We start from the raw sequence: 230 nt of genomic DNA, 5'->3' as shown, positions 1-230 counted from the left end.
GGGTGTTGTTTTTTTTTTTCTTTTTAGGTATTAAACATGAGTGGCAAGTAAATGGCTTGGACGATATTAAGGACCGCTCGACACTGGGAGAGAAACTGGGAGGCAGTGTTGTAGTTTCCCTTGAAGGAAAGCCACTATAAAATAATAGCCAAGTGCCATTTGATCTTAAGGGGCTTACATTTATTTCTCCAGCTCAGTCCACTGGAATTGTATTAGGTTTTGTTTTTTTT

General features: G+C 38.7%; 1 protein-coding gene and 1 long non-coding RNA gene across 4 annotated transcripts in view; one reads left to right on the top strand and one right to left on the bottom strand.

Annotated features, from left to right (window-relative positions):
* The window catches only part of LOC116081148, a 67342-nt gene that overhangs the window by 2471 nt on the left and 64641 nt on the right, over positions 1–230 (bottom strand). The window lies entirely within an intron of this gene.
* Positions 1–230, top strand: part of Cfl2 (cofilin 2) — a 3908-nt gene that overhangs the window by 1752 nt on the left and 1926 nt on the right. For all 3 annotated transcript variants that reach the window (XM_031357770.1, XM_031357768.1, XM_031357771.1), the window contains exon 4: positions 28–230. This exon is cut by the window's right edge. In XM_031357770.1, the coding sequence (XP_031213630.1) occupies positions 28–140 (113 nt within the window). In that variant the 3' untranslated portion in view covers positions 141–230. The remainder of the gene's footprint in view (positions 1–27) is intronic.

This window comes from Mastomys coucha, unplaced genomic scaffold (assembly GCF_008632895.1).
Source record: "Mastomys coucha isolate ucsf_1 unplaced genomic scaffold, UCSF_Mcou_1 pScaffold6, whole genome shotgun sequence".
Lineage (NCBI taxonomy): Eukaryota > Metazoa > Chordata > Mammalia > Rodentia > Muridae > Mastomys > Mastomys coucha.
Note: the sequence above shows the minus strand (reverse complement) of the source record. Positions and strands in the feature narration are given on the sequence as shown.